The following is a 24,514-nucleotide window of genomic DNA, read 5'->3' as shown; positions in this document are numbered from 1 at the left end:
GAGTATCTATCACATAAGGACGGCTAAGAAGTATTCTGATGATAAATTGGTCTTACAAACTACCACTGAGGGATAGGGTGTGCATGTGTGGGTGTGGTAGTTGCTAATGACATACTTGCTAAGCATGTTGCATCTCAAAGAAAATGTAATTGTGGTGAGAAAGAGACCTTAGTGCATCTCTATTGGAATGGCTACATAGCCTATGATTCTTGGTCAACGGTGCTACCAAAGCTAGGATATAGAGGCGAAGGAGGGGATATGTTGTCTTTTTATTATTTTGGAGAAGGTACTTTGGGGTCAGAGGCCTTAAGGGTCATGATGAAACTAGTTTGAATGCTCACACTTAGTGAGATTTGGGAGGCTAGGAATGGTTGTGTCTTCAAAGAGCAAAGATAAAGTGTTAGTAATTGGGTTAAAAATTAGCAAGAACAAAGCATATAGGTATTTGCAATTGACTTGTATTTTGGGAAAAATAGGGGAAAGAGACAAGGCTAAGTTAAGGCCATGACACATGTAGTGTGGAAGTCGTCAAAGGTATCGATCACATGTGTGTGGCCTTTGCTGCTTGGCTTTGACACTGAAAAAATAGGTACTCGTTGAGGTTAATGGAGTACCAGGCAAAGCTAGGTGTATGTCCCCCTATACCAAGAATAGGATAAGTTTGCTCAAGGCCCAAAGAAATGCATCCATCAAACTCCCTGTAAGTAGAGAACCATGCTCTATGCGGAGTAACATGACAAGATGCCATAGAATCCAATAGCCAATTTGAGGCATAGGCAGTATCACTGAGCAAGAAAGTTGTAGGGAAACTAGATGACATGAGTACATTCTCAACTGCATCATCATGGGTAACAACATGTACCTCACCACTAGTAACAGTGGTAACACCTTCTATATCTCCTGTATCTCTGACTCTCTGCTCATGTTGAGTTCGTCTCTGTCTCTGCTGCTCTCTAATCCATCTAAAACATTTTCAAAATTAGACATACTTGGTGAGCTTCCATAAGTTAATGTGACATGAAGTTCAATAGTAGGTCACGCAATTCTCTCTCCTAGACCACAACAAATTTCTCTCCCCTCTTGTCCCATGTGTGTGTGTGTGTATTTCATATTCACATATTATTATAGCTGGCATCCACTTGGTCGATTGACTTACATGCAGAAGCAACATTGAAATTGAGCTTAATCACTTGCGCAAGTCAATCGATGTGTGCAGGGATGGGCTCTTAGAGCAAATGCTATCAAGGCCTTGATTTTGTATATCCAAAGACATTGAATTAACGAAATATCTATTCGCGTCTAAAATGTTTTAAGTTGGACAAAGCTCGTGTAAAGCCTTCTTTAACTTTGAAATCTCGATGAAATTCTGCGCTCCTATAAATTGGTCGTCTATGTTGGAAACCGTCTAACTCCTAGGCGCTTAACTTGTTTCGGCAAACAAAGGCCTCTGAAGTGCTTCTTCGCCTTCCACACGACAAGCATTTTCACGTCTTCTTCCGTTTCGACGATCGCGTGGAAATTCTTGGTGCACTCTGCTTCCCCATGGTATGTCTCGCTCTTTCTCCCTCCCTCCCTGTGTGTGTGTGTGTGTGTGTGTGTGTGTGTCTGTCTGTCTCTGTCTCTCTTTCTTGTCCTTGTGCTTTGATTGTGTTCTTCAACGTAGGCACAGTCGTTTCTCAATGAAACCCTAACATGCTGCACAGTCTTAGCAGTTGAAGAGTCCCTTATGATGTCACATGCAGCCATTTTCTTCCTTTCGGTATTTGAAACCCTAGCTTAGTATCGCCATACACGAAAAAAAAAGATGATGACAGTATCATGAAACTTTTAGTAGTTTGAAGGATATTGTGAGAGAAGCGCATCAATCCGTTTTGAATAGATGGAGACGATGTGCTGTTGAGCTTAGCAAATACTGCAAACTCGGGGGTTTGTTAACTCAATTTTCCGACGAAAGGTTCTTCAAATAAGAGAGTTTCTTATGTGAAGACAGAAAGCTTTACCGAGAATTGGCATTCAGCAAAGAAAACCACTTGATGGAACGTTACAGTAATTTGGTGGTGGGAAATGATAAGGTGTTAGAACTGAGATGACTTGCTCAAAGTCCTGGTTTCGATCTCTGGAAGAGACACGGTCAACTTTTGGTGATGTCTTGGAAATGCCAGGATTGATGTAGTCCCTACTTGTTAGTGTGATATGATGCGGCGGTCATTGAATGATTAGAGACGGGCACCATTTTGGAAATTAGGCTTAAGACAAGATTGTATAACCTTTTCCATCTCTATAGATGGTTAGAGGGAAGTTTGCAGTTATTATCGCTCACATTTGTCTAGCTACAAGGACATGAGACCCGGCCAGTGCATAGGATTAGAGGGATGAGTAGGCTTTACTCCAACATGCAAATTCTCACCTTCATATGAAGCTACACATATGCTATCTTGAATTTGAATGTGGTTTGCAAGAATCCACATGGAAAAGCTTTGAAGAACCTTAAACCAAGTGCTGTTCATTGGAACAGGACGTGTACATGTTTTATGTGACGCCTAAAACAAGATGAGAGTAAAAGTTTAGAAATAGATGCATTCTGGTTGACTTATTGCTCCTTTTTTACGGTATGTATTTTCTTCTCACTTTCCAATTTCCTCTTTGCAGGCTGATACCTCACCAAGACGCAGGTATTTCTCTGATTCTTTGCAGCCAATCCTTTGGTTATTTATGGATGTCGATCTGTCTGTTAGGTTTGCGTATTTAGGCAATTTGTTTTTAGTGGCTAGGAATAGTGAGTCCTGCACATCTCATGTATGACATGTAGTTTAGCCTTTATGAATTTGTACATCTCACAGACAAGTTCTTGTTGCACCTTGGGTCCCAGAAGGTGTACTTGGTGCCATTGGTGCTAGCAAGTTCATGGAAACCTTTATGCAATCACTTCCTAAGTTTGGTTTTTCTTCGAGAGACTGAAAAGTCCTTTCTGCATGCTTGATGGCTTATCTTCTCTCATAGTGGCTATAAAGTAGGGATCAAGCAACATTTCATCATGGCATCTTACCTCATTTTGCCTTGAATTTGAAGAGCTGACTTCTTGCACACCTTTTCAGGTCTGTATCTCCTCACAAACGTTCCAGGTACCGATCACGTTCTCGAAGTCCTGTGAGGGGTCGGTCTAGGACGAGGTCCCGGAGTTTGTCAAGGTGTGATGGGCCAGAAACAATGTGAAGTTACTCAGATGAGACGTACTTTTATCTTCCATTGCTTCTGCTAACTAGTGCTTGCAATAGCAGGAGTCCCAGTGGGTTGCCTGATGCTGCTAATCCTGGGAACAATCTTTTTGTGACTGGCTTGTCTACTCGAACAACAGAGCAAGATCTGGAGGATTACTTTTCACGAGAAGGAAAGGTATGTAAGCAAGGACTGTTTCTAGCCAAAGGTTCCCAGTCTCATCGCGAGTACACTGATAGCCTTGTCTTTTTTGCAGGTGCTTGAATGCAGACTTGTTGTTGATGCACGCTCTAAAGCATCCCGAGGCTTTGCTTTCATTACAATGGATACTGTTGAAAATGCAGACCGTTGTATTAAGTACCTGAATCATTCCAACCTTGATGGCAGGGTTGTCACAGTTGAGAAGGTTCCTAGCTTACCTCTTGATGATTCTTTTTCTTTTGTTTTATGACATATGGTCGTTGGTTTTGTAGATTTGTCATATTTGTGGGGCTTTTGGTTGCCTGGAACCCATATTTTTGGTTGTAACTTTACAGATTTTGTGAGTTGTGCACAGAGCTAAGTCGCTGAAAGGTCATGAACTATGATTCAAATATTCAGAAAAATTGTTTTCAGCATTTTGGTGGCCAAGGCAGCCATACCGTTTCAGCTGCAACACTTGAGCATTTCACGAACTTAATGAGCTTGATCACTCCATCAAATTAACAGCTCCTGCTTTGCACCAACTAAACAAATATGCCACACACCCTTCAAAGTTCAAACAAATCGAGTATATGACCAACTTAATCAGGCATCTAATTTCGGGTATTTTTTGCTCAAGATGTGCACTGATCTGTGCAATAGCCTCTTTACTGTGTTGTCACAGTTTTTGTGCTAATGATAAGCAGAGTAGTGATAGCGTTTCATTTAATAGTTCATTGGTCATCGTCACCCCTTTTGAGTAGGAAGGCATTCTGAGAGATGTGTTTCAATTCTGAGTGGTTGCATGAGAATTTATCTTCCCATCATAGGAATCAGGAAGTGGATTTAGGCTGGCTTTTAGTTGTGCCGTCAAACGTCCTGACCAAATGTGAATCAAATGTTTACTGGGGCATTGTTGTGTTAATACACTCCAGTGCAGATAGCATAAAATAATACTGGCCTTTCTTTATCAGGCTAGGCGCCGCCGGCCACGAACACCCACTCCAGGAAGGTATCTTGGTATAAGACGACCAAGGGACAGCGGTGAGTTGCTTTCTAAAAGAAAAGGGGTCGTGTTCTGATTCTTGAAACCTGTACTAAATTCATCATGCTACTGTACAGGTTATGGCAGGCGCTATGAATCCAGAGATCACTACCGTTCTAGGCGTCGTGATTATTCTCCCGAGTATTCTCCATATCGCAGCAGCCATAGATACAGACGTGATCGGTCTCCATCACCAGGATATTCTCCTTACCGCAGTCCAAGAAGGGGCTATTCCAGATCAAAATCACCATCTAGATCTCCATACTCAAGGTAATCATTCTCTTGTTTATTGAAAGGGCACTTTTTGGGAGATGGATTTGCAGGCAGGCAGGCAGTCCTATATTTTATGATCTGTTTTAGCTCCAGAAGGCTTTTGCCTGTTCTTGTAGAGAGCAGAAAATTGTGGACTCTTATCACTTGCTCCTTTCCTAAGCAATGTGGATTCTCGGATACTTTTGGGTATAGTCAGTTACCAACCAATCCTGATAAAATTTGTTCTCAGTGTTGATTTCATAAGGGTTTTTATTGATGGCTCTTAAGTGCAAAGCTCCATTCATGATGTGTAGTCTGTATGGAAAGATAATGCATACCTTTGTTTCCTTCTGGGTTCTGTGTAGTGTGTCCTGTTTTTCTATTTCTAGTAGCTGCTTTTGAGTGAGATTTTGATCTGTCTAATTTCTTGATATTGGGTTCAGGAAAGAATGCCAAATCTGATCTTGAGCAACGAAGTTTCTGTAGTTTTTCAGGCCTTGCCAGGCTGTTAATGTCGAAAAGGGCAAATATTTGTTTCGACATTATAAAGTAAATTTGCATATATGCTCAAGAGAAGTGTAAATTGAAGCTTTGCATATGCAGTGTTGTCCAGAGTTTTTGATAAAATGTTCACGCACAACGGTTCTATTGTGATTGTAAACTGCATCCAGCAAAATGCAGCATGAAGGTTAATTACATGTGACGGTTTTTCTACAAGAATTCTCTCCTTTTGTTTTGATCTGGTGTCTCCATTGTTGGCTAGTACAATGAATTTGTGAATAGGTGCATTTCTAAGATTGTACTTGGTTCTCTTGGCACTTTTTTCGCTCAAGACACCAACTACTTAATATGGAAGTTGTTGACACTCGCAATTATTCTACAACTTAGTGTCATGAAAAAACTATTGCTTCCAAGTGAAGTTACTGATTTGTGCATGCATGTTAAATATGCTTGAATGCCTTGCCCTTGTAAGGTGCTAGCAACGATCCATGGTACTCAAAGCTCCCATTATGAGAAGTTGTGTGTGAGCCTAGGCATTGGTTGGAACTTGACTTTTATTGCTAGGAGTTTCATGTGATCAGATGGAAGAAAATGTGATCGATGTAGCCTATGGTTTAGATGGAGCAATCAAGTTGGTAGCAACTAGGGAATGACATATTGAGATGTGGGGAACTTGGCAGCCCTTGGGGGTCCCAAGAGGGTTCATTATTGGGTCTTGATTTTTTTTACTTGAAAGAGGTTTATGTGATTGGATGAAAAAAATGTGATTGATGTAGCCTATGGGTTAGATGGAGCAATCAGGTTGGTAGCAACTAGGGAATACATGGAATTGTGAGGTCTTTGCAGCCCTTGGAGAGTCCGAAGGGGTGTTGTTATTTGTTGTCGATTTTTTATCGCTAGAAAGGGGCTTGTGTGATTAGATGTAGAAAAATGTAACCGATGTAGCCTATGGGTTGAATGGAGCAATCAAGAAGTTAGCAATTAGGGAATTATACATGGAGTAGTGGGAGCTTTCCAACCCTTGGAGGGTCCCAATAAGTGTTGTTATGGTGGGGGTTTGGTGGCAATATCCTCGATCTGATCGTAAGGGGAATGGTTGGCTAGTGAAGTATCTTCACGGGCTATAAAATGGAATTACACTCACATCCATTTGCCTATTCCAAGTTCATCTATTAATCTCTTTATATTCTTGTCTCAAGTTTTTTCTAGATAGATAATTCTTTACGTCAATTTTGTTCATACGAACATGCAATTTTTCAATTCAAATATGACAATGCAAGAATAGTTGGCCAACTATCCTACATATATTGCTAGGATGCTAAGTTTATGTAAATGTCTTGTTTAGTGATTGTCATGTTGACCTCAATTCCAAGCAAGTGTAAGGACTAGTAAAATAGTATCAAAAGCGAATAGATTTTGATAATAGAAGGCAGTTAGGTTGGATTTGCATTAGTTTGGATCTCACTGTGTTACAAGGTTGTATCTAATGTATCATGTGTTAATGACAAGAAAAAATGTTTGCATGAAGGATTTTTCATTCGCAATGATCCTTGCATCCATGAACAAAGTATGCCCTACTTTTGTGCATAGAGTTTGATCTTTTACCCTTGACTTATGTTTTGCTAACCAACTCACCAAATGTGAATTTCTTAATCTCATGTAGGTTTTTCTTTTGGATACATTTGTTTGGTGCACTCTTCTCTTGGGTTAGGCTTGTCCATTTGGATTTGAGACTAGGTCTTATTGATGGTAGGAGAAAATAAGTTGGCAACCACGGCAAGTTGTTGAGTCACCTTTGGGCTTGGTATTTGGGAGAAGTTGGTTGTTGCTCTATCTTGTTAGAGGTGCCTTTGTTTTGTATAAACTTTTGCTTTGAGTTTATGAAGGTGATAGAAGGTACATTTTTTGTAGCAAAGGAATGTGTGTTTTTCAATGTGAGCCCAAGCAACTATCCTACTTGAAGCACGCACATGACATCTTGAAAAAGATAAGCTTAGGCTCACAAAGCTTGTGTTTATCATCAAAAGGCAAGCTTGAACAAATTACGTCTTCTTGATGAGCTCTTTTTATCGAACTCAAGTGCACTTGATGCGCTCAAGTCAATGTTGTTACCATCTATTGCAATTTAAAATTCATGTCAAGAAGCTTGTATTATCCTTCACAAGCATCAATTTTTTTTCAATTTATGGTACTTCGGATTGGTTTTTCTACATGGACCGATGAGTAAGCATTGTTTCGAAGCATATGGCATTTCAATATTCTCACATTTCAAATTGAAAGGGATGTAAGAGACGTGGGAGAGAAGAGCACACATAATGTAGATGTTGTCAAGAATATTATGACAGTCTTATTGCACTTTCATATATATATGAATAAAGAATATGGGCGGTCATTGTACATGAGCATGCTCCAGGGTCTTTTACCCCAACAACCTCCCACTAAAAGACCAATGGGCCAGGGAGTGAAAAAAACAAAACAAAAGATAAGAGACAGGGTGAGGAATCATGACATCTCACCCAATGCCCAATCGAAAAGCGAGCTGTTGCAATAAGTGGCGGGAACCTTTTCACAAGAAGAGTCAAGCATCCCTGAGTCCATGACATCCAGGAGATGAGCGATTCCATAGCTCTAGACAATAGAGCAATCCATGACTGCTTTCCATGAAGCAAGCAACACAACTCATAAGTGCACGCCTGTAAAGCATCAGAGTGGCGCATAGCATCAATGCAATGCATAAAACACAGTGGAGATCATACAGACTCTCCAAGGTCAATCATTGAAAGAGGACAAACATCTTGGACACAAGTCAAACGAGGTCTCAAGGTAGTATGCGGCTTCAGCAAGGCGGAAGATTGACATACAACTGTAGAATCAGCCATAAAGCGCATTGAACACGCATCAAGAGGTCTGAGAGGTGTTTGCGTCTCATAAAAGATAGTATGACGGCTGCATAGAACTTGTTGGATATCTAAATCCCAAAACCTGTAAGTCGTAAAGTCATCATTTCCATAACCAAGGAGTATGCATTTGCGTGACATAGGCTTATGTGGCATACTGATAGATGCCTGGCAACCAAATATCCTCAAGTGATCATAGGAGGGTCTCATGCTACTCCATACCTCATGCGGAGTAATAACATCCAAAGAGAAACACGACGTCTGATTAACCAAGTAGATTGCCGTCATAAGGGCCTCAGCCGAAAAGCCATAAGACAACCTAGGTGTGGTAAGCATAGAAGCAACCTTTGCCTGTAAAGTCAAGCACATGCCATGAGCAATCCCATAATACCGTGGGCATAAGAAATCAATGTCATATTGTTGACAAGAGATTCGTAAGCTCGGAGAGATAGCATGACTCTCATAATCCATCTGCAAGCATCTAGGCCTTCTACTAGCAGAATCTATAAATCTGTCAAGTATAGTAACAACATTCTCAATCTATACCAAAGGGTAAGCCCAAACACAGTGGGTAGCATGATCCATGAAGGTCACAAAATACAACGCTCCACCAAGTGACTGGGAAGGCATAGGTCTATGTACTGCAACATGGACTAGATTTAGAGGAGCATGCCTCACACGATTGTCATAAGCCAAAGAGGCTATGCACGAACCATGAGTACAATGAGGGCAAGTAGCATGGGGAAGAGCAGGCAATAAGCCCATATCACATAAAGCATCCATCTCAGTGTGTTGTACATGGCCTAGGTGACAATGCCATAACAATGCATGTGGTATGTACATAACTGCAACCATAGAATCTCCCACACGAGAGACATGCACTACATAATCACTGCCATATCTAGCACCTCTGGCCAATACCAAGCAATCACGAACGGATTTTCCATGAAGTATCCCCAAGAGAGATAATATCTTGCACCATGCAATTGACTGACAGAGATCAAGCTCTTACTGAGCGTAGGTATATGCAAGACCTCACGGAGCATAAGAGAAGACCCATTTGGCAAAGCCGCAAAGCCAAGTGTATATCCCTTGTACCAATAACATGACAATCCTGCTCAAGGCCCAAAGAAATACATCTGTCAACCTCCCTGTAAGAAGAGAACCAAGCTCTATGCGGAGTAACATGACAAGATGCCATACTGTCTAAAAGCCAATCAAAGGTACAGGCCGTATCACTGAGCAAGTAATCTGCAGGGTAACACGATGCCAGGAGTTTAGGCTTAGTTGCATCATCATGGGCAACAAAATGCACCATACCACTATCAACAGTGGTCTCACCTATTGTACCACTGACTCTGCTCTCATGTCTAGGGCTGTGCAATCTTTTTTGCTCTCTAATCCACTGATGGATACAATTTGTGTATTGGAATAATGGCTTGTTCATGCAATGCTTCTCATAGTGCATTCAGGGTCACGATTATTGAGTCTATTCATATTTTTGTTTGTCTTCTAATGGTGTTCTATTCAGATTGAGCACTACATGCAAGTTTCCTACATGGCCTAGTTGCCCATGATGGCTAGGTCTTTGTAAGTACTCTATTTTCAATCATTATGTGTGGGCTTCCCTTGTGTTTTTATTTAAGTCTTATTGCTAGACGTGTCCATTTTCTAGGCATTTTTTGGAGTCCCTTGCTCGGCTTGTATCTCCCTCAATACTCTTTGTGACATGTTAGAACCACTTGTATCTATGGTCATATCAATGTATTTTGCTATTTTCTTGCCATTGTTTTGCAAGTATGATTCTTGATTTTCCTTTGAATGTTCTATTTTGTACGATCATGATTTATTTTCTTATCGAGCTTCTTGCAACTTCTTGATGATTGGTTTCTTTGGACTACACAATGCTTTTTCTAGAATCTTATGGCCATGCGAGTGTGCATAAATTGGATTTTTCTATTCTTCTATAATGTTTTCAAATACCAATCCAAGTGTCATGCATTCAACTTGTGCCCAATTGGGTTTTCTACTAGTGTATTGTACACATGAAAGTCTTCAATTGCTATGCAATATGGTCATTGTTCTCAATTTAGTACACTTATTCTTACCTGAGTATGGTTTCTTTGGTTTCCTTGGTTATAGTTGATTAGTATTTAATGCAGTGAGATCTCCCTACTATGGCTAGTATAGGTAGTTGGGCTAATGGGACATGATTGAGTGCAAAGTCGAATATGTCAATGTGGCCTAGGGTTTTGCAATGGTGTATTGGTATGCAACCAAATGTGAGGCTCTCAATAGCATTACCCAAGTCACTATGGCTCCAAATGAAGTACTCTATCAAGATTACAAGATTCATTTGATGCACTCAAGTTCATCTTCACAATTTTAGTTGCATGCATGTACTAGCATTCCTTCTACAATGATAGTGTGACATTAATGGGGTTACTGTCATCATTGCTATACATTAGGGTTTACAATAGAAATCCTCATGTTGTCCATCAAATCTGGTTGAGATCTACTCCAAATGGCTGAGATCTCTTGAGAATGGGTTGGAATAGGTTAGAGAATGCTAGAGAGAGAGAATTAAAAGTTTTCATGTGGGAAAATCCCTAAATCTGCATGCAATCTACACCAATTAGCATTTAATGTTGTCGCCTGTCTGTTGCTTCTTGGAGCTCTCCAATCTACTGTCACCTACATTAAATACTATAAGCAATAGCTCTTGGTGCCACAATTCCTATCGCTTGCTACTTCTGGCGTGTTGGGTGCTGTCTACTACCTCCAATGACTGAGAATAGGTCTAAAATGTGATGAGACTAGCATTAAGTAGATACAAGATACTATGGTTGCTTTTAGTTATTGATACTCTTAGGGATTCACAATTACTCAAAAGAAGGGCACATTACATATATGTTTTGTTTCTCAACTTCAAGTTTCTTCTAGTCTCTTGTCAGTGCAAAGACAATGATGTGGAACTTCCAAAGGATATTAAATGTGTCTCGCCTTGCTTTCTGGAAGTATAGGTAAGGTTGCTAGCTCCCTTCCTTTTTTTGGCCTTATTTATATGAAACGAGGAGTTATATTTTACTTATCTAGAGCTCTTTAATGGAATGCCAATGTCCTTGATAGGTTTCCAATTTGCAAAGCAATTCTTGTTCAGAGTATTCCGTTGATAGTTCTCAAAATGTGTGAGATGATTAGACTATTGAGGTTTAAGATGAAAGGTTGGAGGCTCATTGATCATAATCACAATTGGATCTCTATTCCCATTATTGGTGAATCATTGGCATATCACTTATAGAATACCTAAGATAGTTTTTTGTGAGTGATGGCTTGTCGTGTTTATAGAATGACCCATTGGCTTGCTGTTTTCGATGCATGTGGAGCACTAGAATTCCATCATGTGTGTGTATATGTTGTGCCTATGGTACAATTAGCTATTGTTAATATGCACTATCATAAGTGTCTATACTTGCATGTACTAGGGTGTGTATTAGTTTCCTTTGTGAGGCTTGACGGAGGAGTAGGATCCTATGGTGGGTGATAATGGGAGTCAATGTGGTTTTAACCTAATGCCTAGTGAGTGTGGTGTAGAGATGAGTTGATGTCCCCTTGAGGCTCCCTCCTCTAAATGCTTGAGTATGCTTACTCTTAGTGCATGATACATCCCTTTGTCTGCAACCTTATAGAGGGTGAGGTTCCATTATTATTCATAGGTCATTTCTTTTGCTACAAAAGGCTCTTCCTTTGGAATGCAAGAAGGGGTGCCCTCAAATGGATTGGATTAAATGACAACACTCAACTTTGTGTTGTGGTTGCTCATTCTCTACTAAAACTTGGCAAAGTGTGTGGTGAGTCATTGATTCAAGGCACAATGTTGAGGGAATCTAGAGGGTCAAGGTGTGATGAGCCCAAGATTTTGTCTTTCCAAGAGATCTCAAGCATCTTTAGAGGTAGTTGACTTATTGGTTCAACATGAGGTTCAAGGATTCAAGCTCCAATCCCTAGGGTAGAGAGCAAGCGGTGTGAGTATTTGTAATTTGACTAGTATAAGTTGAGTAATGTTGTGTACCCTAACTCATGTATCTAATATGTGATTAGCATTGTATGTTTGTGTGACTAGGACACAAGTGTGCTTTGCAGAGTGGCATGCTGTGTTGGTGGAAACCTACTGTGACCTAGTGCACCACCTAGGATTTAATGCGTGTGATGGGTTGTTACCTAGTGAGTGTGCCTATTATGCAACCTAGCTTGTGTGTGCAATAGACAACCATGAGGGAGTAAGCTGCAATGTGCATGTCTAATAGAGTTGTGGGCCTACTATATGTGCTTTACAGGTTATTGTGGAGTCCTAGGCACTAATTAAGGGCGTCTAAGCCTCGAATGTGTAATATTTCCACGCAATTAAAAGTTAGTTAGTTAGTTAGAAAGTTAGTTAGTCAATTAATAAGTTAGTAAGATTACTAACTAAAGTAAAAAATAACTAACATTAATAACTAATAATTTTTATTAAATTAAAAATATATTTAAAAAATTGAGAGTCATAATTTGACATTTTTTTGGGATTGATAAGGACTATAGCCACCCTTCTCGGAAGTTACAACGTGAATGAGAGTTATGAGCCATATTAATCACCGGTGTTAATTTGTATAGTATGGATGGTCCAAAAATATTAGATTTTTGGGCAAAACTAGCATATTTTAGATATTACTTATTGTAAATATCCTAAAGAGATATGGAATTTTCTAGAATTAGATATCATGTTAAAAAAAGCAAGTGATTTTTAAGCTAGTTTTAGAGATAGAGGGATTGGCAAAATTACGCGCGCTGCGATTGCAGTTTACAGGTAGTAAACAACACTTCAAACATGGAGAAGAAAAATGAGCGATTTGAAAGATTTTCCCTTTCAGAGCCAATGGAACCATCAGATTTATGATTTGAGTATCGGATCACTGATTTTTTCAAGATCCCCTTCACAAAGAGCTCTTCTTCTCAGTTGCCATAACCTTTCTTCTCTTGTTTGGCTATAAATATGAGGCATGGGGAATAGTTAGAGAGGCACAAGGGGAACACAAGGAGACCCAGAGAGAGAGAGAGAGAGAGAGAGAGAGAGAGAGAGAGAGAGAGAGAGAGAGAGAGAGAGAGAGAGAGAGAGAGAGAGAGAGAGAGAGAGAGAGAGAGAGAGAGAGAGAGAGAGAGACTGTAAGGAAGAGAGTTAGCTCAATTTCCCTTATCTAACTCTTCGACTAAACCATCTTTTTTTACACTCTCCCATCTCAAATTCATTCCTCCTTCTTTATCCCTCGAATCTACTTGGGGACGATGGTCCCCAAGCAAAGAATGTCGCGTGTGGATGGCAATCCCACAATTAGCACATCAAAGCTTCAGGTGAGGGTATCACCGCCAATACAACTACAATACTGGATATATATAATATATTTCTAAGTTGTTAAGCTACTTGCTTTAGTTTCGCATGAGACACATGAGGCTCATACTATGCCGCATGAGAATGGGTTATTGAAAATGATAAATTCATCATAAATATTCAAAAGATGGAGTGCGAAGTGCATGTATCAAGGGAAGTTAATTGCACCTAGTTGCATATGGCTTTTTCATTGATAGAGCAATTACAAGTAAGAATCAGTTAGGGGTTATGAATGGCATAATCGTAAAAAGAATGACATTAAGAATTGTACATACAAGTGTTAAGTAAATTTTGTATAGAATTGCTCTTTGATCCCAAGGGGGAGAGCGAATATGCGATGGAATTGTTATCGTGTCTATTCTTATATTGTTTGGAAAAAATACAATTGGTTTTGTTGGTTGATCGAACAACATCCTAAATGCTTTTACAATCAATTGATTATTGGATTGTGGTTTGGATGATTATTCCAAATGCTTGTGATTAATGGTAAATTCATAGGGGGGATTGTGATGACAAATTGCCATGAGGATAAATGAATGTTTTGTTGGAAGATGATATTAGGACTGATTGCCTTGATTATGCTTGATTTTTAAATGAATTAATTAAGAAAATGATATTTTACATGGGTGGATCATCTCCAAGATTGCACCGCAGATGAACTTGCTCGATTCACGGGCCGAAGGTCGAGTGGTGAAAAGGCCAACCACGAAAATGGTGTTTCACTCCTAGGCTGCTTGTGGGTTAGGTGGAGCTCTGAACACCCCTTACCAAGTCTGCAACGGAGTTGAGGACGTCGGTGGCCCCAACATCTGTGGCATTGGAAGATCCTATTCTAGATAAATGATGGAAATTGTGGTGCCATGTGATTTGGACTAGCTACTTTTGCAGGGTAGAAGGGACATATAATTTCTCTTGTATGGGCAGGAGACAAAGATTAACTTGAAGATAAGTTAAGGAACTTGTTTGAACTTGTTTATCAAAGGATTGATTGCACTATATTCGTGTCTGTGGTGTAAATTACACGAACGAATCCTATTTCCTAAAAGGCTTAATTAAGGAAGTTGATTTTAAATGTTGCACATAAATGTGATAGGACCTACTTAGATAACTAAAGAATTCCATTGAGGGAAGCATGTGGGTGGAACTCCTAACGGGTCTGACCTACGGTAGGGTGATCCTAGAGAATTGGGAGGCTTCGCACAAGGTTTTACCGACAACCTTAGTAAGTATTAGGATAGAACCCCAATTTATGCTATTTTAGGGGATCGGAACAGGACTATGCCCTACGGGTAGAGAGGTTGAGTGATGCATCCCTCTCGTTTCCCATTCTCTTTGAACCAAGTGCGGCATGGATATGCTTCAGCTTGGGCATCTTTGCATAAAGTAGGATGTCTAGGACCCACGATGTTAGAATGTTGTTAGGAAACCTTGACTACTAGGAACCCAAAATTTAGGTCGATCCCAGCGAACGTTCCGTTGCGAGACGGACTCAAGAAACCCTAGGTGCGACAAACCCCGTAACATTCCATGGGAGTGTCGAGCAGCATTGCTTAGATTTGTCTCTCGATGGATTGCTAAAAACATGCCTGGACAACCGCGGGTACGTTACAGAATGCAAGTATGGTGCATTACTTTGTAATTCATGTGCTGGGTGCAATCACACTTGACTACATCACTTTGATGCATCTATGTGCCTTATTCATAGTCTTGCTTTCCTATATGTGGAATAGCTACCTCATAGTGTGGCCAAATGCCTTGTCTTGGGTGTGCAATGGACAAATCTAGTGCAAAATAACCTGAAAAGCACATTCCTAAGGGAATTTATTGTTGTGTACTAGTGACAAATGTTAGGCATTTGAGTGTACAAGGTGTGATTGTGGTCATATCCAAATGTGAATTATGATATTATGCATGGTACACCAATTGATATGCCTATGAGTCCTCAATTGATGTGTTGAAGATCACCTATTTCACGAGAAAGTGCTCTATAGGAGTGTAATAAAGCTAAATTCCATAGCAAGCTTTTAAACTGAGAATTCTAGAAATAGACATAAAATGCCAAGAAGCCATAGCCGAGGTGGCTTGGCAAGAAATGGTATTACCAATATTGGTTTAGAATCAAATGATGAGTGGTTGCAGCAAGGTATGCACCCCAAGCTATGGTGGCTAAGAGTATTCACCCTCTTAGATGGTGGGAGGTTGAGACCTCAAACAAGTAATGTTTGTAAAATGGAAAAAAGATCCTATACATGTTACACCTCCACCTTTTATACTTACCCAAGACTAAGGCGTTTATGCTAGGCATTTATGCTTTATTACAAGCCATCCCGGCCTAAAAGAGCTTTGTCCTCAAAGTTGGAATTGAGACAATTGATGAAGAAAGATTGCAAGAATAACTTGTAAGTGATGAATCCATGCTGTAATGAAACTTCAAGCTGAAGAAGATCTCATATGTCAATGAAGTATAGGTATGAAATTTGAATATACTACTGGAAATTGTCCAAAACAGGCTATTACACAAGAATGGCCATAACTTGAAGAAGGAATGTCCAATCATCATGTATGCGCTATAAAAATGTAGAGGATAATCCCTAGTATCTATCCATGTCATAAAAATCCAATTTTGATGACCATAGAGCAATTATTTTTATGACAGAAATTTAATACAAGCTGTCCTATTCAGATATTACTCTGTCTCCAGCAAAAGCCATGGAAAAGAAACAAGGTATGATGATGGTTTCCAAGTAGACTCCTCCATGGGAAAACCTCACCATTTAATAAGGTACTCCAACAATGAACGGTTCCTTAAAACCTTTTCTCTTTTGTCAATAATCTTTTCAGGCTCATAAATAATAAGACCATCTTCATCCATGGGAGGTAACTCTTCTAAAACCTTTATGGATGGACCCACATATTTCTTAAGTTGGGAAAAATGGAAGGTAGAATGAATCCTTGTTGAAGAAGGCAAATCAAGCTTGTATGCAAGCTCATTAACTCTTTTGAGGATTTGATAAGGCCCATAGTAATGATGAGCCAACTTATTATGACCGCCTTTGAGAGAAGCATACCTAGATTTAGGCACTTTGAGGAATACTCAATCTCTTTCTTCAAACTCCAAAGGTTTCCGCTTTTCATCAGCATAAGCCTTCATAACATCTTGTACCTTCTAAATGTTTTCCTTGCATTGATGCAAAAGAGCTTTCATTTTCTCAACTTGAGCCTTGGCTTGTGGATTCACGTCTTCATGAAAAATGGCTGAAGGTATTTGCACTTTGTATCCATAAAGCGCTTCAAATGGTGATGCCAATGCTCATATGATGAGTGTTATTATAACAGAATTCAACAAGATGTAACCAATGATCCCACAAAGCTTGAGTGTCATGGCAAAAATGACGAAGATAGACTTCTAACCATTTATTGACACACTCCGTTTGGCCATCGGTTTGGGGATGATATGCGCTGCTAGGAGTCAAAATCGTTTCCATAGAAGTGAATAAAATTTTCCAAAATCTTCCCATGAACTTAGTATCACGATCGGATACTATTTTCAGTGGCATACCATGAAGCTTAAAAACACATTCCATGAACTGTTCAGGCACTTGCTTTGCTATAAATTGAGCCTTGGTAGGGATAAAATGAGTTGATTTAGTCAACTAATCCACCACCACATAAATGCTATTCCACCCATGCTTTGTTGTAGGTAAGCCCACAATAAAATCCATTGTAATATTAGTCCACTTGCCTTGAGGAATAGGAAGTGGCTTAAGTAAAGAAGAGAGGAATCTTTATTTTGTTGACACGGAAGACATTACATAATATAATCCTTAACATCCCTCCAAATGCCCTTCCAATAGAAACTCTTATGGATATTGTCAAATGTTTTGAATAACCCAAGGTGTCCCGCTAAGGGTGAAGAGTGCATCTCATGCAAGATATGGTATTTGAAAGAAGACTGTGGTGTCAAGAATACTCTACCACGATACCATAAAAGACCGTTGTGCCATTTAAAATTTGGATACTCTTATTCTTTGCCTTGCTGAAATTCCTTCATCATCTTTGATGCTTGCTCATCAATCAAATACTCCTCGTGAATATCATGGATCCAATCCTTATGCACGGTTGAAATGAACATGCCCACATTCTTGATAAGACATTCGACACCACATGGTCTTTTCCAGCCATATAAGATATTTCAAAGTCATATCCTTGAAGAGTAGCTAACCATCTTCATTGCTTGGGAGATAAATTTGGTTGTAAAAGAAAATATTTCAACACACGATGATCGCTTTTGACCTTGAAATGGCTACCATAAATGTAATGATGCCACTTTTTGATAGCATGCAATATTGCTAACATCTCTTGCTCATAAACATGTAATTGACGCTCCTTGTCATCAAGCTTTCGGCTCTCATAAGCTATGACTCCATGATCTTGACATAAAATAGCCCCAATTCCTCTTCCACTAGTATTCGCACATATGATAAACTCCTTAGAGAAATCTAGACATACAAGGATGGGTGCTGAAATTAGAAGGGATTTCAGCTCATTGAAACTTTGATCGGCGATGGAGTCCCAAAAGAAAGCTTTCTTTTTGAGCCTATCTGTCAATGGAGTTGCCACATGAGCATAATTCTTGATGAACCTTCTATAGAAGGATCACAATCCAAGGAATCCTCTCAAAGAGGTTGCATTCATAGGAGTAGGCCATTCTTTGACACGTTTTACCTTATTGGGGTCCACTCTAATCCCTTGTTCTCCCACAACATGACCTAAGTATTTAACTTCATCTTCCATGAAAGAACACTTCGTCATCTTGGCAAAGAGTGTGAGTCTTCGTAAAGTGTCAAAGACCTCTCTCATATGCTTCAAATGCTCATCCTTGGATTTACTATAGATTAGGATATCATCAAAGAAAACAAGAATTGTTTTGAACAAGAAGGGCTGTAATATTTTATTCATGAGGGCTTGAAAAGTAGTGGGTGCATTGGAAAGTCCAAATGGCATAACCAAGAAGTGGTATAACCCTCTTTCAGTCCTAAAGGTTGTTTTGAACTCATCTCCTTTCTTCATTTGAATTTGATGATAACCCGATCGAAGATCTATTTTGGTGAAGACTTTTGCATCTTTAAGCTCATCCAAAAGATCATCAATTCGGAGAATATGATACCTATTCTTGACCGTTGACTTGTTCAAATCCTAATAATTAATTCACATGCGAAACGATCCATCGTTCTTTTTGACTAAGAGCATGGGAGAGGCAAACGGTGATTACCTTTGCTGAATTAAACCCATTTGTAGCGATTCCTTGACTTGACGCTCCACTTCTTCCCTTTCAAACTTGGACAAGTGATAGGGAGGTTTGTTGATGGGTTTTGTATCGGGCAACAAATCAATAAGATGGTCAACCTCTCGCTTTGGAGGTAAAGATGATGGTGGCTGAAATAAATCCTTGTATTCCTCCAATAGCTCCTCTAATCTTGGATCCCTTTCCTTTGAAGAAGAAGATGGCTGATTTGTTGATTGTTGTCCTTCATCTACTTTCGCAAGCAAAAGAGTGAAGATGCATGACTTTGCATTGATTTCTTTTTGCAAATTCTTCATGGAGATAAGTTCTATTTGTTTGTGGTCTATGCCTTTCAACTCTATGTGCTGTCCTTGCCAATTAAATTCCATTCGCATTTGCTCCAAGTCCAAGGTAAATTTGCCAAGTGTTTTCAGCCAATTACAACCAATGACAATGTCAATAGGCCCCATATCCAAAGTGATCAAGTCTACTTTTATTGTGCAAGAGGGCAATAACTCAATTGAAGTACATGGACATACTTATTTACTAGACTCATATGCACCGTTGGCAACTTGTATCCGCAAGGAAGAATCCATATCAATGGGTAGCAGCTTCAGTCCATTCAAAGATTTGGTATTGATGAAGCTATGAGTGTTGCCCGTATCCACTAGAATATGTACAACCTTGCCATTAATGAAACCTTTGAGTCTAAGTGTATTTTTCCCTTTGCAATTGGTCCATGCATCATGTGAGATGGTGTACAAGGAAACATGAGAATCATGATGACCACTTGGATCAAAAGGAAATCCATCCATGGGATCATAGAATTCTTCATTGGTGGCATGCTCTTCTTCATAAATCTCTTCAACCATTGGGTATGCATCAACATGTAGTAAATTTCCCTCTTGATTTTCTTCTTCTTCAACTTCCACTTCCTAAGTGATCACCATGTTGATTTTTGAGATCTTAGCTTTACACTTCAACTTATGATCTTGTGACCACTTCTACCCACACTTGAAGCATAATCCTTTTGCATGCATTTTCCAAAGCTTGTCATGAGGAAGAAAGTTAATGTTAGAACTGTTTTGGGGCAGTTTAGGAGCATTTTCAGCTCTTGAAAAAGTACTTCTTGGCTCAGCCACATTTTTGAAAGTTTTCCCCTATTTTTGTACAAAATTTCCACTTTGTTTAGAGGCATAAATAGTGAGAAATGTTGGCACTTTGATGTTATAACTGTTTGGACTGTTATAACCTGTGTTTTCTTGTCTAAAAGAGTCTCTTGATTGACTGAAAACTCGCCCGTACTTTGTAGGTTGATTGGAAATATTATTACCCATACTTCATTACTGAAAATTTTCTGCATCTCTTTTGTACTTCGAAGAGTATCTTTTAGCCAATTGTACGGGCTCATGCACTATTTTTGGTTGTTGAGCTCCTACCTTCGATGGGTAGGGTTAAAACCAAAAATGTATTTGTTCACCTTAGCAAAATCTGAAATTCCTTCAACATACATGGAAAGATTCAAGTAGGCATTGGAATAGTCTCTAACGGACATTCCCCTTCGAGTGCATGCATACCATCTTCTTTGAAGCCTTTCTTTTTCCAAAGGAGACATAAAGACATCAATCATTGCTTGCTTGAACTCCTCCCAAGAGTCAAAATTTTGCCGAATCTTTTGCATGTAATGCCACCAAGTATGGGCATAACCTTCAAGATGAAGAGCCGCGAAATAAATTTTGGCCTCTTCACTTCTAGGGTAAAGGGTGAAGTACAATTCAAGCTTATTAATCCACTTCTCCCATTCCAAAGGTGAAGCATTATCTCTTTGAAATTAGTGATATTGATCTTCTATTTATATTCTTTTTCATTGTAAGATGGCTGCCCATGAGATTGTTGTCTCCATGAATCTTTATTCCATGAATTTTGTCTAAAAGTACGTGGTCCAAAACCATGAGATGAGGGTTGTCCATTTGAAACACGCTCTTGAATTGGGATGTGATGGGCTGATATTTTCTCATCATGCCTTCCACCTTCATGAACTTGATTATTGACTGCATTTCCTTTTTGTGCATTTGAGGGTTGATGATAAAAATTCTTGTAGAAGGGGTCACATCCATGATAATCACTATCCCATTGAGTGTTGTCTTGTTCCCCTTCATGTCTATGATTATCCTTTAGACTGCTAAATTGAGGCCTTGGGGTATGAATACCATGAATTTGTGAAGGATGATGGTTGCTCCCCTCACTCTAGATGGCTCTCCCCTTTCAAAAGGTGTGCATTACTGGTGGCTGAAACTTTTCTTTGCTTAGATGGGAAGGATTACCAACAAAGGGAATTGCATGGGAGTCTTCAATATTTTGAGGTTCTCTTTGTGGTTTGCTTCCAATTTCCTTTATGGCTGAGATGAGCTCTTGGAATAAGGATTTATTGCTTTGCTGCAATTCAGAGATTCCTTGGTTTACCTGTGCCATCCCTTGCAACAAACCTTGATTCATATGGGTTAAACCTTCATTCAAAGCCTTTAAATCCTTAGAAAGGCCTTCATTGACATGTCCCAGCTCTTTTGACAGTAGGAGATAATCATTCCCTGATGCTCTTCATGTATGTCTTGATGTCCTTGATGTGTGCTATAAGCAATCCCAATGCTTAATTCTTCATCTAATTGATCAACATTATGGGCTTCAGTTGTGTAATTTTGATCCTCTTAGAAGTCTCTGACACCATCATTGAATGCCTTAGTAATAGGGTCTTTCTTCTTATTCCTAGCCATTAGGAAACAGTGCTGTAGTAGTAGACATTTTGTCACTTAACCCCTTGTTTCTCTCTGAATATGACACTAATCCCAATGCTTAATAGCTCTATGGAAAGATTATTATATTTAATATACCAGATTTAGTAATATCTCAGCTTGTAATAAGGTATATAGGTAGAATGAACTCAAACAGTGTATTCCATATAGCTTGTTTAGGTGCAGTCCACTAGGACCCCTGTCACAGTAAATTGGCCATAACTTTTGCCCAATGTCAGATCACCAAAATTTTTGATTCAAATTGGAGCTTAGGATACCCTCTTCAAATCAAGCTATTAAGATCCCAAATCAGATCATGACAGAATTTTTTGTAATAGGAATTGTGTACCTGTCCAAAGAATTTCTACAACTTGTTAACACCTTGTGGAAACCCTGTTTGACCCTGTAGGAATACCATGAGTCAAGAAAACCCTTGTAAACCACCGTAACAAACAAGAAAGGGTTATGGGGCACCTGTAGGGCTCAAGAACAACCTATAGATGGATATATACATGCTGTCTTGTCTGTCAAACACCTATAGGTGTCCTGAAAATAGAAGATGCTCTGCTCCTCTTCCAATGGTTCACCAACCACTTATGGAACCCTGATTATTGCTAATCAATGCTGTACTTGGGCCAAAATCTGATAATGGAAATGTATCTGCACCTAAATTTGAAAATAGCATGGGCTTCGAGATAAGAGGGGTGTGCAAAGTTCCACCTCAAGCCGGGTTGTGCACCCCTTCAGGGCCTTAATCGGGAAGGGAGGGTCGCCTCTCTTTTGTCTTCCCGACTCGCCTGGCATCCACTTTTCCTCGTGGGAACCAACATGGCAAGTGCATTCTAATGGCTAATCAAACAAGGATGCTATGCATTGACTGAAAAAGCCTTTGAACTTTTAATGAAATGCAAGTGGGTATTGGGAAATGACTAAATTGAAAAGGGCTATGGATAGGGCATTACCCTTTTGCAATGACTCACTGCTTTTACAATGTTTTCACTTACCATTTTTATCATTGATTTAGTCCTATAGCATCAATGCTCAACCATCCAACAAAAATCCAAGTCAAGTAGGTAGTGACTAGCATTTATGCAATCAAGTGAGCTTCAACATTTGAATGGATAGAAAAAAACTCATCAAGCAATCATAATCAGTCTTGGGTTGAATTCTACATGCCTTCAATAGGAATTAAGAGGTTCTACTATACTTAATCTCTCTTATGAACAATAGGTTTGGTTCAACAATTGGATAAAAGAGAGATTAAGTTGAAAGTACTAGAATTACCTCTTTAATGTTGATGGAAAGTAGTGGATGAATTCAATCAATCAACCTTCAGCATAAGATACCATGAATAGACCAAGATTTAAATCAATAAGACCGATCCTCAAGAAGGATTTGTCCATTATGATTTCTCCCAAATAATCTTCAGCTCCCAATCAATAAGATTGCTCCAATGCAATCAAAAGAAGTCAGTGACTTGATAGAAATCCACAATAGCTTGTTGGAGAAGATCCTTTGAGCTTTGATGCGTGTAAATTCTCTTTAGAATCATGGATTCCATGAATTTTCAGACATTGCCATGTTCAAGGGGCTGAAAATGCTTTCAAACTTTAAGAATTTCTTCAATGTAAACCAAATCATTGAAGAATACCTTCAATTGAACCTTTGCGGGGTTGTAGACAACAAAAGCCCCATGAAATTGAAGGAGATAATCCAAGAATTGGACTCTTGAAGCTTGCTGCCCTGTTTTGACTCCATAGCCACCATATTTTGAAGCTTCACGTCCAAGAAGGCTTCAATGTCAGTCCCTTGAGTGTTGAAGAAGCTCCAGGATACTTGTTAGAGTAAAAGCCCTTTGATTCTTTGAAGAAATTCCAAAAAAAGTCACTGCTGTCCTAAATATGCCATAACTAGGGTTTGAGAGCTCAAGAATGCTCAAGAGGATGGGCTTCAGTAGAGTATACTAGATTGGAGACTCAGAGATTGATGATTATGGATTCTACAAGCCATAGATGATGCCATTGTCTACTGAAAATGTGGAGAAGATGATCAGGGAATTCAACACAAAATGCGCTGATTCAGTTTACTATCCTGGCTGATCATACTCAGCAAGTGTGAGCACTATGCTACTCAATCTAAAGCTCTTGACATAAAGAAACAGGATAAGATGTCTCTTCAGGGAAAAATAGCTATTGGAAGAAGATTTCAATAATTGACTCCATGGATTCTTGGAGAAAAGCTTGAAAGGAAGAAGAGAGAGAAACTGTCCCCAAAAAGTAATCTCAATTTAACCACTGTAACCCCACTTAGACTTCAGTTAGGGTCAAAAGCCTTCAAATTGGACCTCCATTTGACCACATCCTACTATTTTGGCCAAGAACCTCCATCTTCCTCAAGATCTTCTTCAAGAAGCCTTCAAAATTAGTCCCGACTTGTTGCAGAGAACTCTGACTAGTCATGGTTTGAACTGTACCAAACCCTATGACCAAATCTTGGTGCTCTAGTTAACTAATTCCTGTCCCAATGACTAAATTCTCCAAGAAAATGACACTTCCCATGGATCAAAGTCCATGCTCTAATACCAATGTAATAAAGCTAAATTCCACAACAATCTTTTAAACTGAAAATTCTAGAAATAGACATAAAATGCCAAGAAGCCATAGCCAAGGTGGCTTGGCAAGAAATGGTATTACCGATATTGGTTGAGAATTAAATGATGAGTGGCTACAACAAGGTATGCACCCCAAGCTATGGTGGCCAAGAGTATTCACCCTCTTAGATGGTGGGAGGTTGAGACCTCAAACAAGTAATGTTTGTAAAATGGCAAAAAGATCCTACACATGTTACACCTCCACCTTGTATACTTACCCTAGACTAAGGCATTTATGCTTTATTACAAGGAGTCTTGAGCCAACATTGTTGAAA

General features: G+C 39.4%; 1 protein-coding gene across 3 annotated transcripts; it reads left to right on the top strand.

Moving 5' to 3' along the window:
* Positions 1 to 1,396: 1,396 nt before the first annotated feature.
* LOC148024941 (serine/arginine-rich splicing factor SR45a-like) lies at positions 1,397 to 5,401 on the top strand. 3 transcript variants are annotated; one of them, XM_087694623.1, is made up of 9 exons: positions 1,397 to 1,545; positions 2,650 to 2,672; positions 3,096 to 3,188; positions 3,279 to 3,393; positions 3,473 to 3,622; positions 4,371 to 4,440; positions 4,519 to 4,711; positions 4,831 to 4,900; positions 5,137 to 5,401. In XM_087694623.1, exons 1-8 carry the CDS (start codon positions 1,543 to 1,545, stop codon positions 4,871 to 4,873), a joined length of 690 nt encoding a protein of 229 aa, XP_087550749.1. In that variant the 5' UTR covers positions 1,397 to 1,542; the 3' UTR covers positions 4,874 to 4,900; positions 5,137 to 5,401. The 3 variants fall into 3 exon arrangements, with proteins under 3 accessions (XP_087550749.1, XP_087550750.1, XP_087550748.1); XM_087694624.1 differs by lacking the exon at positions 4,831 to 4,900 and having other exon boundaries at positions 5,137 to 5,399; XM_087694622.1 differs by lacking the exon at positions 5,137 to 5,401 and having other exon boundaries at positions 4,831 to 4,901.
* Positions 5,402 to 24,514: the final 19,113 nt, after the last annotated feature.

The sequence above is a fragment of the Lygodium microphyllum genome, chromosome 15, assembly GCF_053477565.2.
Source record: "Lygodium microphyllum isolate KBCC chromosome 15, Lygodium_microphyllum_v1.1.10, whole genome shotgun sequence".
Classification (NCBI taxonomy): Eukaryota; Viridiplantae; Streptophyta; class Polypodiopsida; order Schizaeales; family Lygodiaceae; genus Lygodium; species Lygodium microphyllum.
This window is presented reverse-complemented; position numbering and strand designations above follow the sequence as displayed.

Excerpts from the sequence above, each read along its gene's own strand:
- LOC148024941 (XM_087694623.1), top strand. Across the intron at positions 3,394-3,472 it reads ACTTTTCACGAGAAGGAAAG|GTGCTTGAATGCAGACTTGT; the intron begins GTATGTAAGCAA and ends TCTTTTTTGCAG. Across the intron at positions 3,623-4,370 it reads GGGTTGTCACAGTTGAGAAG|GCTAGGCGCCGCCGGCCACG; the intron begins GTTCCTAGCTTA and ends TTTCTTTATCAG.